Raw genomic sequence first — 12,751 nt, forward strand, 5'->3', positions numbered from 1 at the left:
GTGTGGCGCGCTCCGTCCGCACAGGAGCCGCCGGGTCTCCGCTTCTCGGGGGGAAGGAGCCCAGCAGGCGCTGCCTGTGGTCTCTGGAACCTCGAAGACCTCAGTGCTCGCCCGAGACCCCTTCCTGGACTCCTTCTCACTCGGGAAGCGCGGGACCAGCAGACACACAGGCGTTGACCCGCTGGTGCAGTCGCTCCGAGGGGCGGAACTCGCCGAGCCCCAGAAAGCGCAGTGTTTGCAGTAGGAAGAAAGTCAGGTGGGACGCCAGGTACCGCCACCCAGCAGACGTCCGAGGTGCTGCCTGCGCCTGTCCTCTGCAGGCCTTGGGAAGAGGACGGGAAACGCCCTTTGGCCTGGTGTGGCTGATGTTTGGACTGGGGACAGTGCAGGGGAGGCAAGGGGGTAGGGGCAGGTGAAGCCCGAAGCAAAGGCAGGGTGCCCGGCAGCCCAGGTGAGCAGTCCAGAGAAGGGCGCTGGGGACGGACACTCGGGCCCCCCTTTCTCTGAATAGCGCGCGTCACAGGTGCACAGCCCTCCCAAGTGGAGCCCGGGGTTCTCGCTGGGGGTCCCCCCACCCCCCCACTCAGGCCTTGTCACCCAGCAGCCAGGCACAGCCTCGCCAAGTTCTGGCTTGAGACCTGCCTGGCGACTCGCACAGCCCCAAGCTCGGCCCAGTTTTGGGAGGTAGCCGCCCGGGGCCTCTGCTGTGCTCCTGGGTTCGGGGAGCCTCCGTCCTTCCTGTTCCCCGGAGCCACACCCGGTCCGCGGAAAGGACGGAGCCCTCGGCGGGATGCAGGGACCCTGCCCCCTCATCGGCCCCATCCCCCGAACGGCGTGCAAAATTCATCCCGCGTTGGGGTCCCGATGTGAAAGGGGGTGCTGTGTGGTAAAGGGGCGCCGCAGAGAGGGGGGTTCGGGCCTCTCCGAGCGGGCGGACCAGGAGGCAGGGCCTCAGTGTGGCCTCCGCGGAGCCCGCGGTGCGCGCCGGGCCGTGACTGCGACGTGCGGCTCGCCGACGGCCGGACGAGAGGGCGGGTGGCGAGCGCCGGAGCTGCGCGGGCGAGGCCTGGACCGGCGACGGCTGCGGGCGGCACCGAGCCCCGAGCGCGGCCGCGGCCGGCAGGGGGAGGGGGCGGAAGGAACCGGGCTTTGGCTCGGGGAAGGGAAGGAGGAGGTGGAAACACGAATTCGCGCGAACTCTCTGCCTTCCGCGCGTGGCGCCCAGCGCATCGCACCCGCCACCGCCGGCGCGCGGGGAAGGTGAGGCCGGGTGGGGAGCCGACCCCGCGCGCGGCGCCCGCGCTCCGCCAGGCGCAGGCCCGGGCGGCGAGACCAGACGCGGGAGGCCGCGGGCGGCGGTCGCCGACTCACCGTTTCCTCGTTCGCAAGAAGCGTTTCACGCCCCGCGGCCGCGCGCCCCGGGCCTGGCGGGGCAGTGGCTCCGGCCTCCTTAGGCGGCCCCCGCTCGCCGCGCCCGCCCCGCGCGGCCGGCTCCGGGCCGCCGCCCTCCGGCCACCCGCCACCGGCCGGGGCGCCCGCCCCGCCGCGCCGAGCGCTGCCGCCCGCCGGGGCGCGGAGGCGGCTTCGGACGCGGGGGGACGGCGGGCCGGGGCGGGCAGGGTCGCTCTTACCGCCAGGTGAGCCCGCGGGCTTCGGTCCACGAGGACAGGCAGCGCGCCGTGAACTTTGAGAACAAACTTGCGGAAAGAGTCTCAAAGGACAAACACGGAGCAGGGGGGACGGGGCGGGGGGGCGAGAGACTGAAAGAGAAACGTCGGAATTAGAGGAGGAAAGAGGAAGGAAGGCGGGAGGACGAGGCCGGGCTCGCGGCCCCGGGGCGCTCGGGCGGCCAGTGCCCGGCCCTCCCCGCCTGCCGGACGCGGGCCCGCAGGAGCCCCGCAGCGCCCGCCCACGCGCCCGGGGGCAGCGGCGAGTCCGGGGCCAGAGCCCGGCGGCCGCGCCCGCGCCCCCGCCGCCGCCCGGCGGAGCCCGGAGCCGGCCCCGCGCGGCCGCCCCGTTCGCGGCCCGGAGCTGCCCAGGGAGACGCAATCGAGCCCGCAGCGCATCGATGCGCCGCTCGGGCTCCGGCTCCGGCTCCCACTCGGCCGCCGCCGCCCGGGCGTCGTCCCCGGGCGCCGGGGCTCACCCGCACCCTCGCGGCCGCCCGCAGGTGAGCCCGCGCCGCCGCCCGCGGCCCCGCCAGCGCCTCTGCGCAGGGCCCGCCGACCCGGCCCGCTCGGCGCCCCGGCCGCCCAATCAATAATCAATTTCTTCCGCTCAGGGCGGCCCGCAGGCCGGACTCCGGGGCGCCCCGGGGCGGGGGATGGGCTGGGGAGCCCCGGTACCTTTCCCCGCCCCCGTCCCGCCCTCGGGCCCGCGGACGCCCGGGGTGGGGGGCGCGGCAGGGGACCGCGACCTCCGCAGTCTGGGGAGGAAACTTGCAGGCACCCCTCCCACTGCGACCCCCGGGACGGGCCCGGGAAAGTTTGCCCGGGAAGAAGAAAACGGGGGGAAGTGGCGGCGGCGGGTCCCGGGGGAGGAGCCGGGCGGCGCGGGGCCCGAGAGCCGCCCCCACCCGCTCCGGCCCGCGGCCGCCTCCTCCCTTCAGGGCGCCCGTCCCCGCCCTCGGCCTCGGCGTCCCCAGGGGCGCGGGCCCGGACCCAGACGGAGCCGGGGGCTTCGGGCGCGGCGGTTGGGGAGCCGAGGGCCCGGGCAGGGCTGCGGGGGCGGCCGGGGGGGGGGGGCGAGGCCGGGGCGGGAGGGGGGCGGGCGAGGAGCTAGCGCCCCGGGACGGAGTCGGCCGGGCGGGCGCCGCGCCCCCGCTGGCGCGCATGGGGCGGAGGCAGAGGGGCGGCGCCCCCTTCCCGGACTGGGAGGGGGCCCTGGGGAGGCCCCGGGCCGGGTGCGGGGGCGCGGCGTCCCCGCGGGCGGCCAGTGACACGATCATCTCCTTTTCCTTTAAGCTTGCCTGTTGCCGACGCCGCCGCTCCAGCCGCGCCGCGGGCAGAAGACCGGACCGCGGAGCCCCAGGCCGCGGCGGCGGCGGCGGCGGCGCGCCCCCCATGCCTTGACCCCCCCACCCGCCCGGGGGCGGGGGCCGGGCACGACCCGCCGGGGCGGGTCCCGCGCGCCGCCTCCCACCCGGGGGCCCGCCTCCCCGTCTCCCCGCCCCCCGGTCCCGAACCCCGCGCACCTCGTCTGGGGACCGGGCTGGGGGGGGGGGGCAGGGCCGCCGCAACTCCCCGCCCCCTCCTCCTCCGGCCTCTGGAGCGATTTGTCAAACTTCCCATCCGCCGGCGGAGCGGTCCCCCCCCCCCCCCCGCGCGCTCCTCCCTCCCGCGCCTCCCGCGCCGCCCTCCTCCTTCCCTCCGCACGTTCGGGATCGCGGCGGAGCGCGGAGCGGGGGGGACTCGGAGAGCCGGGGCGCAGCAGCATCCTGCGGGCGGCCGCGCTCCGGGGGGGAGGCTGAGAGCCGCCCGCCTCGCCCCCCCGCGGCCCGCCGCCCCTCCCTCCCTCCCGCCTCTCAGCCCGGCAGCGGCGGCGGCGGCGGCGGCAGTCGCCGGAGGAGCATCATGCCGAGGAGGAAGCAGCAGGCGCCCCGGCGCGCAGCAGGTACGAGCCGCTTCCCTTCCTCCTCTCCTCCTCCTCCTCTCCCTCTGCTCGCCCCGGGCTCCGGCGGGCGGCGACCCCGCTCGCGCCGGCTCGGGGCTCCGCTGCCCGCGCAGAGTAACTCGGGGCACAGGCTCGTCGCTGCTCCCCCTCCGGGTGCGTGCGCCCGCCTCTCGGACCCGCCGCCCCGGACACCCGCCGCGCTCCGCCCGCGTCCTGCTCGCACGCACTTCGGGCACCGCGGGATCCGGGCCGTGCCTGCCTCCTCGGCTCCGCGGCCGCGGGGGGCATGGGAAGGAGTCGTCTTCTGCGTCTTACTGTGGGGGGCAGGCGGGGTCACCCGAGTTCCCCGGGACACCTTCTGTGCCCTCCCTCGGCCGGACTGGGGGCGGGGGGCTGCCTGCTGTCTGCCTGGCCGAACAGTGAGCTGGGGAGAGAGTAGCCCGGTTCGGCGGCCTCGCGGCTGGCGCGGGCGAGCTGGCGTTCGTTGGGCCTAAAGCGGGCACCGCGGCGGCAGGCAGAGCGCGCGGGGTCTGGGTATTGTCAGATGGCTGGCTGTCAGGTCGGTGCTGGGTGCTGGGCTCCCGGCGCCCTGCTGGCTTCCCTCACCCCCGCCCTCCGCGCTCGGCTTCTCGCACCCTCGTCGCACCCAGCACTTAGTTCTGGGACGCGTCTGCATACTTTCTTTCTTTTTTTTTATGGCCAGGAGTGTCAACTCCTGTTAAGACTAAGGTTTTTTTTTTTTTTTTTCTTTTTTCTTTTCTGGAAAAAGAATCATTGAAAACTAAACCAAACCCACACACATAACGTTATTTTGCAGTAATGTCAGTTGGGGGCATGTTGACTGGAAGAAGGGGTGCTGGCCCCTTGCCACCCTTGATTTGATGACTGATTGATCGCCTGTCGTGCTGCTGCCTTTGATCTATTCATTCCCAATAAACATCAATAAGTCACTGGCACTGGTGAGGGCAAGCTCTGTGACGTCACTGGGCCCTGTCAGTGCAGCCTTGGGACCTGGGGCCGCCTGCTGAGGGGACCGCATGTGGACGGTGTGTTTGGGCATGAGTGACACTCAGCGGGCCGAGGTTCAGAGGCTGCCTGGGCGAGGGTTCCGTGGAGGTTCATTTCTTCCGCTTTCTCTTCTTCTCTGTTCTTTCTCTTTGGTGGAACAAGGGCGGGCAGACAGAAGGGTCAGGCCGTTGCCCGGTGCCCTCCTTCGATGCAGGTGTGGCGCATGTGGTAAGGGGGTGGGCGGCGTCCACGGTCACGTCCACGTGCAGCCTTGCGGCTGTGCGGCCCACACGGGCTGCACTCTGACCTCCTCACTGAGGGGAACAGGGAGGGGGTGCTCCTCTTTCTTCTCCCGGAAATGTATGTTCCCGTTAGTGTCTTAAGAAAATCTTAGAATAAAACAGACTTGCTTGGGGACGTGTGTAATGCAGGTTCTGCTCTCTGCGCTCAGCGCTGCCCGCAGTTAGGACGTTGGAACCCCAGCAGTGGCTGGCGGGGGCCTGCCTCTCTGGTCACCTCCTGTCTGGTGCTTCTTGACCATATCACCTCGACTTTGAATTTCAAGCTCAAGAAAGAGCTTATCTGCCCCAAATAAACTCTGAAAGTTTGGAGGATTCCTTTACAGAGCAGGGCAGTAGGGGTGTCTTGGGCTTCTTCCAGTCTCCGGGATTTTTTCTTTTCTCTTTGGATGCACATTTTAAGGTATCTGTGTGCCTCCGTCAAATGAGCCATATGTGATCACAACTTGCATTTGCTTCAGAATTCTCCCTGCGGTTGCTTCATCTTCTCTCTCCCACCTTGCCAATTGGACATTCTTATTTGATAACTTCCTGCTAAAAATACTAGATAAGAAAGAAATGTACACTTTTTAAAGCAACCTGTTCACTAATCTTTCTGTACCTTTGAAAAAGCCAGCCAGGAAATCTCAGGTTAGTTAGGAAATATTCATTATATAAAAACTTGACTGCAGGACTAATAGGAGATGGAAGAATGGCTTTGCTCTATCAAAATGACCCGTCAGAACGACTTTGTTTCATATTTGATTTAATTGTCTCCCTCCTGACAGGCACATTCATCAATAGCTTAATGGTCAATCAGAAGTTGGCAGCGTGAGCGCTTTCTTTCCCTCCCATCCCCTGGTTTTGGATCTGCCTAATGGATGCGGGGCAGGGGGGCGCTGAGGGGCCCCTGACTGAAGATGAGTGGAGGGAAACCCCCCACTTTTAGGCTGGCGATAAGTATGCACAGGCCAATAAGTGAACTGTGTGAGTTCTTTGGGTTTTGTTTGTTTGTGGGTTTAGATGGACAAGAAAGTTCCCATTGTCTCCCCTCTTTTCTAGTTCTCAGCTGCAAGTTGTAAGGTCCCCGCCTGCTCTCGCAGCATCCTGGGAGAGAGGGCATGTTGGGTGCTTTGTACTGATAGCGAGAGAGCGGGGAGCAGGGAGAGGTCTGCTGATTGGTGACTGGAGATCCAGTCCCCAGCAACCTTGAGAATCCTCGAGAATTTTTCCCCCTCCAAACTGAAAGGTCCGCTCAGCCATAAAAAAAGAAAAGTTGTTTTGCCAGCTTCATTAGTGTTCACCTAATTAGCTGTAAACCTGATGGATTCCTGACAGCTGTAATGATTGGAGATGACAAGCCCGACGCAGTGTCATCCAGCAGAATTAGGTTTGCAGCTAGTTTGATGTAATCAAGTTGATATTACACAGTCCTGGCTGCCTTTAGTTGTGCATTAACTCAATTTTCTGCTGCAGGTGACAAATGGGCTTTGGTACCTGGATAATCATGTCATAGGAATTAGGGCCCTTGCGATGGTCTGGGGTAGAATAACAACCACAAAGGCCCGAGCGCGGGCAGAGCGCGGACAGGGCGCGCAGGTGCGGGGCCTCCATCTGGGCGAGGGCAGCCCCTCTGTGCAAGGCCGGGGCAGGCTCCAGGAACCCTGAGAGGACAGGTCTCCGCAGTGTGTGTTTTGTTTCCCCGAGAGAATTATGCACGGCTCAGTGTCTTTTCTCAAAGGGAGAGAGATTTCTTCACCTGCTGAACAGAACCCCGGCAGGAGGGGCCTTTCTCCCTCCAGGCGTGTGGTTGCCCGGGGCCACACTTCTGGCTGGACAGAGAGCGGTAGCTGCCGGCAGAAGCTCAGAGGAGCAGGGCAGGGAGGCCCGTGTCCTTCAGGCAGAGTGGCTATTGTCCCTTGCTCAAGTATGACTCTTTCCTATATACAGTGTGTGTTTTCAAACAGGCATTTAAAAAAACAAAACGCTAGGAAAAAAAATTAGAGCAATACTTAATAGCAGATAACATGTGATCCATTCGTGTTCATTTGCTGGGGGGAAATGTAAAACCCTAAAACACCATTGCCTAAACTTTCAAAAAATCCTCAGTGAACAACAATTTGCTGCTGGCCTTTGGAGTCTTGTTTGTTGAAAGGGAAGAACCTTCCATAGGGTTCTTCGGTGGCCACATCCCCAGGGTGAGCCTTCAAGCATCTTGTCCTTTGTAAAAGTGCTTGGACCCCTTAGAGCCTGCTGGTGGAACAGGGAGATGACCGTGTGTCCCCAGGGGACAGGACGGCTGTGGTGGCACTGCCCAGGGCTTCATGGTGCCGGCAGACACAGCCTGCGGGTGGCCCAGCACCACGTCCTGGCCTTCCTGAGCCCCGTGCATGCGCTGAGCAGCTCTGGAGAAGGGCTTTGCTCTGCCCGGAAGCTCACGGTGCAGCGGGAGGGCACTGCGGCTCCGAACCCCACAGCATGGCTCTCCTCTGGACAGGTGGGCCACCCGGCAGCCAGACAACAGGACGACTGCCTCGGTGCCTGCACCCTGGTCCCCTCCTACAACACGAGAGCGCCAGCACGGGTTTTAGAGAGGAAATCAAGGCGATGGAGGAGAAAACAAAGAGGGCAGGAGGCAAGGGTATTCCCTGGACATCCACTCGGGGAGAGAATCTTCCAGAATCGGCTGCTGTGCCCCCGTCATCCTGACAACTGTCAGTGAGGGCTCCAGTGCTCTCCAGGGCCACACTTGATGGCGAGCGGTTGATGTTGTCATTTTGTTCTCGGTTTTGCCTTGAGCGCGCTCGTAAGCGGCAGCGAGACAGTCAATAACTGATGGATCAGCAGTTGCTCCCGAAACCGCCTCACTAGCCTGCATTTCCCCTCTTTTTACTAAAGATGGTTTTGTAAAGTGACGAGAATGAGAGGTGACTGCTCAGGGCCAGGAGACGCAGGTGAGACCCCAGAACTAAACCCTTCCTTCCCGCCCTCCACGTTGGGGCTCTGGGAGGAGGAGAGCCGTCCCTGCGGGCAGAGAGCCGGCCCCTCGCTGCGAGCCTTGCCTTTCTCGAGTGTCTGTGTCGTGGGGAGGCCAGGGCTGCGGGCTCAGGAGGCAGCAGGGGAGTGCCGGAGTCCCTGGCCCTGGCGTGCACAGCCATGTCCAATCCAGGACCGTGAGCAGGTCACTGCTCTTCCCCGGGCAGGCTGGGCGTCTTTCCTGCCAGCCCGTTTTTATTCCTGCCTGTCACTGGACAGACTGTAAAAATAGCTTTGGTGTTGTAGTTTAAAAAAAAAAAGCAGGGTGTGTGTCTCCCCATCTGTGTCCGTGCCGTTAGATAGCTGGGCTTTCCTCGAGCCATTTTGTGGCACTTGGTAGCACCCTCCCTCAGCCGTGGAGCAGCTCAGCACAGGGCTGTGGCGTCACTGCCTGGACCCTCGCAGGTGTGGGGGTGTGTGTGTGTGTGACTTCGCCTCCGAATTGTGGTTTCTCTGTCTGAAGTTACAGACGCAAGGTGGATACAGTATATTGTATTTGGTAACAATGATGTGGACTAGTACATCCAGACAGATAATGTGCAGTTGTAATTAGACTCAATAGACAGGCAGTCATTTTTAAATTCTTTGACACATGCATAAAATAGTCATATAATAAGATAAGATGACAATTTTATGTTAGGTTGATAAAGTGTCCCGATACATGCATTTAAATGTCTGTAAGCCTTTAAAAAAATCCAGACAGATTAATTCTAGTTTCCAGTATGTGCAGTTAGTCATTAAATTAATTTTTAAATCATACTAAACAATGGCTATGAATATGGTTCCTGCCCCCCCGCCCAAGGAAATTTTACCTGGATGGTAAGGAGTGGGTACGTAGACTTGGTAGCTTTCTCTAGTTTTTCAACATTCGTAGACATCATTTCTGTTAAACATGGATGTAAAAGTCCTGGTTGCTGTTCGTGGATAGAATGACCCTAAGCATTCTTGGAAGTAAAAAAAAAAAAAAGATAGTAACAGAACAGTAAGCCGCTGTGACCACTGGCCTCTCCTGCTCCAGGTTTTGGGGTCGCCACCAGGAGGATGACATAGTGTCCTTGACCAGTAGTGAAAATTTTATCAGCTCCATTTAAAAAAGAAGGCATTTCGAGCACATACACTGGATTTAATCAGCACTTAGATTCTTGGGTTTAATTACTTGCAATTCTGTAAATTATTTTAGTATTTCAACAAGAGCGGCCAAAGAAACGTGTGGAGGGGAAAGCATTTCTCTGAAGGTCATATTACCTGGACTTCCCGGCCGTCTCCTCACCTTGGTTCTCAGATGTGCAAAGGCGAAGAGTATTTTAGATTTGTTTGGGCTTAATGATAAATTGTTAATTCATACTGTCAGGGCGCATGTTATCAATTATGACTCTGCATTCTTCGTCCAGAACAGCTGTTGGGGAAACAGGACAAGTTCAGATTGTCTTTGAGGGGGAGGCACCAAAGCAAGGGGCTTACCAGTGCCTCGTCCTCATGTCCCTGGTCCCCTTGCTTTGGGAAGAAAGGGTGGCAGTGCTGGAGCGAAGGGGATTGAGAACTGTCCCCTCTGGGCCGAGACGGGCACTGGCAGAGCCCTGAGTCACAGCTCGCTGTGGGCCCAGCTGCTGCTCCCAGGTGGGTCCTGCCTTCTCCCCAAGCCTAGCCCAGGCTCTGCTGCCTGCAGCTCCACACGCTTCTGGGTTCCTCCCTGTCTGCCGGACTGGAAGGTCCTGCTCACCTGCAGAGGAAAGCAGGGCACTCCAAATGCTTGTTTGTTCCCCAAACTGGAGCCCACCCTTAATGGAGACCCGAGGGCTGCTGGGCGACATAGGCGGAGTGACTCAGATTCCCTTCCTTCTGGTTCCCCATCCCCATCGTTAAATCTAGCCCTATGTGTTCAGCTTCCTCTGAGTTCTTTGAGAAATGCATGTTGCATAGAATAGGCAATTTTTAATGAACAATTTAATGTAAATGGGTTTTGAATTTAAATTAATATTAATGAAGCCTTGAGTGAATTTATTTTGCATACGTAGAGACTTGTAAGCCTTTCACCGTGTGCTTCCTCCTTTCTGTAGTAGCAGTGGTTGTGGGGATTAACCAACCCCTTTTAGAGATTTACACTTAAAAATTAAATTGATTTTATGTGTCCAACAGTGCCAACATATTACTAGGCAAAAGTGTTACTTCGTTTAAAGAAAATACACCTCATTTCCTGCTCACCCTCTTAGTTCCCATCGCCCGTTCGTTCTGCAAGCTGCCGAGGGTTTGGCGTTGCTGCTGGGGAAACGGACCAACAGCAGTGCCCACGACCAGAGGCCTGCTTTGCTGGCGCAGCTCTGATGCATTCTGTACCCTGGGGTGATGGGAAGTTCTGTAATTAATTCTGGTAGATGTAATTGCTATAATCACTTTGATGTTACACATAATAAAGGTAATATGGTAAGCACATAAAAATATAAACACCTTATTGTAACTCTGCTGCTAAGGTTCCTTCTCGTCAAGCCTGGTTTGTGGACGGGTGCTCCTCACCAGTGTCGGTCACAGGTGGCCGTTTCCTTGAGCCTCATTCATTGACATTCCAGGGGGGGTCATTCATTCGAAGCGTGGGCCTTGGCTTAGAGGGGTCTCCAAGCTGGCTGCCCAGGAATCCTAACGACCTTTTCCTTGAGGATGTGGCCGATGAAGAGAAGCTCAGCATCATCCTCTGTAGAGGTGGGAGGTGGACGCTTGGGCAGTGGGCGTGGCACGAGGTGAGAGTGGTGCGGGAGGGCAGAGGAGCCCGGAGAGGGTGACCGCCGAGGCTGGGCCCCACTGTGCATTATGGGAAGAGGGGTGTGTGTGTGTGTGTGTGTGTGTGTGCCAGCGTGCGCTTGTGGGGAAGCAGAGAAAGCCACCTTTCTGTGACAGTGCAGGACGGGGGATCAGCACAGACTGTGCGCTTTGTGACCCCTGTCATTCTACACCTTTCGTGGGGGTGCCCGTTGCACAGCGTGCCAGGGAGTTGGCTGGTGTTGCCTGTGAGAAACCTGAGTGACATTTGAGACCCCCCTCCCCCAACCCTACTCCTCCCCCCAGTCCAGGCCACCATAGGACATGAGGGAAGTTTGCCTGAGACCCCAGTCACACAGGCCTGTGGAATGTTTCCAGACATGTGTGAACGATTCTCTGCCAGTGCAGCTTACAAACGTGGAGGGTGTGCTGGGAAGGAGACGCGTCCTCTAGCTTCTCCCCGCGCACACCCGGGACTCGGCCCAGCGCAGGGCTCTGTGTGACGGCCGCGGTCAGCGGTACCCTGTCCCTCGTGCCACAGAGGCCGTGGGCCCATGACCCAGAGTTGGCCTGACAGTTGGACGTGACTTCTGCACGTTCGTATTTTATTTTTCAGTGTATTGGAAGTGACAGAGTATGTAAATCAGTCACACGCAGAAATAAAATAGGAGACGGTGTAGGTGTGAGAAGGGGCTGCCCATGGCTCTGTAGAGGAGGGGAAGTGCGCCCAGACGGGCTGATGGGGGTGGCGCTGCAGGGACCTGTGGGCCGGGGCCGGCCAGAGCAGGCTGGGAGGGCGGGCGCTGGGCACAGGGCCTGGCAGGACCTGCTTCCCGGGTGCTGGGCCTCCGGCTCCCTGCCGCCAGGTGAGCAGGGCCAGCCCCCACGGTCCCCGGCCTGGGCCCTGGGCCTGGGCTGCAGCCGGCAGCCACCAGCTGTCCGGGATGTCTCCCTGGCGGGTTTTGATGGCGAGGAGGATAAAAGGTCTGAGAACTCCGTAGGCCCCTGTAATCAGGACCAGCGCTGACATCCTTCTCGAGTTTGACAGCTTCTTCCTTTTCTCTCCTCACCGCCAAGCCTTTCTCAACTGAGTTTCCCCGCCTCCCCCCACCCTCCCGCGGCCGCCCACCCTTCCCTCCTGCTCCTTCTTTCTGCGTCTCTCTTGTTTCATGTTCTTGATCAGCCTCAGATGCTGGGAATTATTTTTTTTCGGGCGGGAGGGGGAGTGTTGCTTTAGGTTTGTGGGTTGGGCAGGTGTGAGAGGAAGTCTGTTTTTTTTTTTTTTTTTGTACTGTAGGCCTGTTGCTAATTAATGTTCCTGCATAAGATTCTGTCGGAGTTGAGTAATGTTTTTGATCTTTATGCCTGATAACTGCATACTTAATGAGATTTCAAAGCTGCGAGTGCAGCTCCCTACAATTATTGACAGATGCCTTTTCTTTGCCATCGGGTTCAGCTCCATAAATCCTCTCGCTGTAATGAGGTTCAGCGGTGCCACCCTGGCAGTGAGCTAATGAAAGGGGGAGGGGGCGGCTCGTGGCTGTCTGACACATTTTTTTCCTTTAAAATTTACTATGCAGATGTCAAGCTGCGGGATGATTACTTCAAACATGCTAATTTTTATCTTGCTTTTGTGCCAGCCCTTTGCCATTAAAAAATAAATAAATAAAAGGACTAACCTTACTCCACTTAATTTTTTTTCCAAGACCCATTTTTAATAACCCGCGGTGTGTGTCTGCTGGGGTTGCTGCCACACGCGCGGCCTTTGGCAGGTGCCCGGTGGCAGAACCTTTCTTCCTCTGCTGTGGGAAGGGCAAGCAGGATAAAGCGTGGCTTCCCCAGGCCGCCCGTCAGCCTGCCCTAAGTGCGCACTTGAAACAGCACAGAATTCATTTCAGAGTTGCGAGCAGATCCTGGTGGGGAAGAGCTGCACCGTGCCAAACAGTCGATTTCCTTTTCAGCGGAGTCATACATCACTGACCCACCCTTCCCTCCTGACAGAATGACATATGTCATTTATCATGTGGGCCCCAGCCAGACAGCGGGAGGGAGGGAAGCCCAGGGCC

General features: G+C 60.1%; 1 protein-coding gene across 5 annotated transcripts in view; it reads left to right on the forward strand.

The window, feature by feature from the left end:
• The first annotated feature begins 1,169 nt into the window (after positions 1-1,169).
• Positions 1,170-12,751, forward strand: part of TSHZ3 (teashirt zinc finger homeobox 3) — a 129,634-nt gene continuing 118,052 nt past the window's right edge. For 2 of the 5 annotated variants that reach the window (XR_008425691.1, XR_008425690.1), the window contains exon 1: positions 2,729-3,612. Coding sequence is in view for 3 of the 5 variants with exons in the window: in XM_053914846.1 (XP_053770821.1) it covers positions 3,573-3,612 (40 nt within the window). In the remaining 2 variants the exon portion in view is untranslated. Of the gene's footprint in view, positions 1,261-1,527; positions 1,638-1,866; positions 2,171-2,728; positions 3,613-12,751 lie in introns of those variants that run through there. The other 3 variants (XM_053914846.1, XM_053914847.2, XM_053914845.2) reach the window with 3 other exon arrangements.

Source organism: Desmodus rotundus, chromosome 12 (assembly GCF_022682495.2).
Source record: "Desmodus rotundus isolate HL8 chromosome 12, HLdesRot8A.1, whole genome shotgun sequence".
Taxonomy (NCBI): Eukaryota; Metazoa; Chordata; class Mammalia; order Chiroptera; family Phyllostomidae; genus Desmodus; species Desmodus rotundus.